Here is a 3,995-nt window from a genome sequence, read left to right as displayed (position 1 = left end):
CCCGGCGGAGGCAGCGGCGGGAGCCCCGGCGGCGCCGCCTCATCGCGCTGACAGCGGCACCGCCGCCACGCCCCGCGACGCCGCTCTCGCGAGACCCGCGCGCCGCCCGCCGCACGTGACCGCGCGGAGGGCGGGAGGGAGTTACCATAGAGACGGAGGCGCAGATGCTCCCGCCGCGCGGGCCCCGCCGCCAGGGACATGCGGGGGTCATAGAGACGGCGTGACAGAGCGGCGGCCGGCGCCGCCAACGCCCCCTGGTGGCGCTCTTCGGGCAGAGCCGCCTCAGCCGTTCCTCGGTGCGCAACGTCCGCCTCTGTCGTCGATTATTTATTGTCCTTTTAAAATTTAATCGGTAACTTTCGCCGCTAGCGTCGATTATTAATTGTCGCTCTAAATTGCAATTGATGACTTTATTATTGCTGGCGCTGAGGAGGAAGAGGGGACTGGAGGCGCCCTCTGGCCCACTCGGTTGTCCCCGAGCCGCCTCAGGCCGGCGGGGCCCGCTGAGGGGTGGGAGCGCTGCCCCGGCACGGCGGCCCCAGCACGGCACCCCCGGAGCCACAGCCGGGAGCTACAGCTGCTTCTCCGGTCACGCAGAGATAACACGGCCTTAGCCAAGGTCACGGTGGTGCAGAGCTGTGACTCCTGAGGGGGAAGAATTCATGGCACAAGTGGGTCAGACAGACCCCTCTAAAGGACAGAAAAACGCGTTACTAAATGACCGCCACTGGAACACCGTGTTTTGTTTACTACATCTTGTTTACTCAACACAGCAGGCCAAAATTAAGGTATGCACAGAATTATTAACTGTGATCAGAAAAATCGAGATGTATTTCTGACACAACGCCTTGTTTGCATTTCATTTATTATGTTATGACGAGACATGGTTACATGTAGGGACGGGGGAGAGGAAACTCCTCTAACGTGAACATGTGCTCAAGATCAGGGTTTGTCCACAAAGCTTACTGAGACACTGCAGCCACTGAACAGAACATGCTGGTGGCCTGTCACACAACACAGCTCCCTCTCATGTTTACATGCACGACCAAAACAACTCGGACCTGCTCCCACAGAAAATACACTTCAAAAGATCAGTCTGTTTCCCCTTTGACACACAGGGAAGTGCTCATGAGGGAAATACCCAAGCATACACCTGACCATGCCTGTAACAAGTAGCAACAGGAAAGTGCAGGGTAGACATTGTACACACCCAACCCCTCACGTAGCGGATCAATAAAACCCCAAACAGGCTGGTGCACTCATAGACACAGGGAAGGAAAGTGAAGTGACATTAAAAACTATTGTCTTAGATTTTAGAGCCAGCCAGATTCTGAAGCATTTGGGCCAGATTTCTGGACTTTGAGCAAGAACTTGGAACAGCACTTCTGAAACTTGAAGGAAAGTGTGGTACAGACAGGAAGGAGTCAGAACTACTGCTTTTTGCTAGTTGTAAGTACCATTATCTCATATTAACAACTGAAATAACTCTTTATTTATATTACATTAAGTGGAAGAAACATGTACCAGCCAAAGACACAGACTGCATCACAGGGTGCTCGATGCTCATGATGAAACTAAAATGACCTTTGAGAAAGCACAAACACACTTCTGCAAACACACATCATGACTGTGTTACTGTGTCACAGAATCAGGGTATGAGACCTCTATGGCTAAGCCATTGCTAGTCAGACAGAAATGCCTGTTTTACAAAATTAGCATTGAAACTATGATTACCCAACAGCACACAGCTGAATTTCACACAAGTGCATATAGCTAAGATCTGTAAAAAATGAAGGCAGATGTTATGATGCAACAAACAGGACTAAACTTATCAAATACAGGTGCAAAACACTGGTATGACAGAAAAAAACCCCACTATTAGAAGAAAGAAGTTTATAAAAATTCAGAACTTGATAAAACTAAAAGCAAGTCCTTTTCATGGGACTGTCCAGTTACAAATAAACTGCAAGGCAATACTGTTTGTTTCTTTCTCTTTTACAAATTCTCTGTTTGCAAGAGACAAATTGAAAAGTTCCTTGATTTTTCTTTGTTGTGTGTCCTTAAACGTCACAGACTTGAGTATGAAAACACATCTTCTTTCTGGAAGATCTACCAAAGTTTGGGCAGGGAAGGAGATGATTTCACCATGAATGATCCAGGAACTGGATGGGAACAACTGACTTGCTGAACAAATACAAACACCCCCTTCCCTCAGCTGTTGTCACCAACACCATGGCTCAGGCTCCAGCTTATTGCAGTATCAGTAATAGTCTGAAAGTCAGCAGTGCCTGCCCTTGAAACAAGGAATATAAAACATCATTGGGGGACCAGGATATGCTCAGTATAATGGAAGAGAAGCATGAAATAATTTCCCATATTTTTCAGTTAACTTTCAACTAGGAAACCCCTTTTTTCACTGACACCAATAGCAGCCTTAAGGGAGCAGGCAGGTTCCCTGCTCCAAGGCCTGTCTTGGATCACCAGCCACCTGTTTGTGCTTCTCTCCCTTAGCAGGGGATCTGGAACTGCAATTGCATCTAGAATTTCACTAGCCAGGAGCTTTTTGTGGAGTCTGACTCCACAATTGCCCAGCTATCAATCATAGTCTATTTTAACTTTTGTAATAGTGTTCAGGTTTGGCTTTTCGCTGCTGCTCCTTCCATGAACAGAAGTCAAGTGCTTTTTAAGAGCAGACTTGTGTTTGAAGTCCATGTCGCAGCAGTGGCACTTGTAGGGCCGGTCCCCGCTGTGGATGTTGAGGTGATCCTGCAGCGTGCTCTTAGCCGTGAAGGTCTTCAAGCACACCATGCACTGGAAGGGCCGGATCCCCATGTGCCCCCGGATGTGCCTGTTGAGATTCTTTTTCTGCGTGAATGTTTTGCCACATTGCAAGCACAGGAAGAGTTTGTGCATTTTCAGATGTCTGAGATAGTTCTCGAGGTGCAGAAAGCCCCTGGGACACTTTGGACACTGGTGCCGCCATGAGCTGCCAGAATCCTCCAGGCTCTGGAACCCATTCGCCCCACTGGAAGTTCCTTCTGGATTGTCACCAACAAAAGTCTGAAAGTGATTTCCTGGCATTTCTGTATTCCTGCTTTCAACTGTAGAGTTTATCAAGGAGTGCTGGGTTTCTGGGAAATACAGATTTGTTTTAGAGGAAGTACAAGGCTGAGGAAAATGATCATTCTCTACATTTGCCACACCCATGGAATCCATTCTGAAGATACAGATTTCATCATCCTTATAGCCGATTTCCACTGTTGATATTTCTGGGGATTTTGTGTCCTTCCTTTCTGACACCAAGCTCTGCGCTGCAGGGTGTGGGCCATCCCCATCCCCATCCCCATCTCCATCCTCCTGTTTCACGGGGTATTCTTCGTTCTCTGGGCTGTCTTCAGAGATCTCGATTATTTCACAATCTTTATCTAAAACCTCATCCCCGCTCCTTAGTTCAGCATCCGAGGAGTGGCACCCCTCAGCAGCCTGGGTACCGCTCTCCATGGAAGCATCGATCTCCAAGTACTTGGACAAAGCCTCGGTGCACTTCTCTACAATGTGAACCATCTGCAGGTAACTCGCGGCCGTCAGGTACTTGAGCAGCTCCTTCCTCTTGACTTCCAGCGCGCCCGTGTAGCAGGAGAGCAGCAGCTTCCTGCCCACCTCGGCGCTCTGCAGGATGGTGATCCGCACCTGCCTGGACTGGTTGAGCAGGAACTGATCGCGCATGAAGGTGGAGCAGGCGGCGAAGATCACCTTGTGCCCCTGGAACTCGGTGTCGTTGATGTAGATGGACACGTCGCAGAAGAGGTTCTGCTGCCGCAGGAGGTTCATCTTTTGCAGCACGGCATCGCCCTGCTGCTCGAACTGGAAGTGCAGCACCTCCGAGTCCGCCGCCATGGCGGGGCCCGCGGGCACGGCCGGAGCGTCTGGCCGGGCTCAGCCCACCCCCGCCTCGGGCAGGACCCGCTGTCCCGGGGCTCCCGGGCCGCCCGCGA

At 50.5% G+C, this 3,995-nt stretch overlaps 1 protein-coding gene across 1 annotated transcript; it reads right to left on the bottom strand.

Annotated features, from left to right (window-relative positions):
• Positions 1 to 522: 522 nt before the first annotated feature.
• Positions 523 to 3,977, bottom strand: ZBTB6 (zinc finger and BTB domain containing 6). Its single transcript, XM_054284173.1, has one exon. The coding sequence runs from the start codon at positions 3,895 to 3,897 to the stop codon at positions 2,596 to 2,598; it is 1,302 nt and encodes a 433-aa protein (XP_054140148.1). The 5' UTR covers positions 3,898 to 3,977; the 3' UTR covers positions 523 to 2,595.
• Between the last annotated feature and the right edge of the window lie 18 nt (positions 3,978 to 3,995).

Source organism: Melozone crissalis, unplaced genomic scaffold (genome assembly GCF_028551555.1).
Source record: "Melozone crissalis strain CALT ecotype California unplaced genomic scaffold, PUWL_Pcris_2 ptg000041l_1, whole genome shotgun sequence".
Classification (NCBI taxonomy): domain Eukaryota; kingdom Metazoa; phylum Chordata; class Aves; order Passeriformes; family Passerellidae; genus Melozone; species Melozone crissalis.
This window is presented reverse-complemented; position numbering and strand designations above follow the sequence as displayed.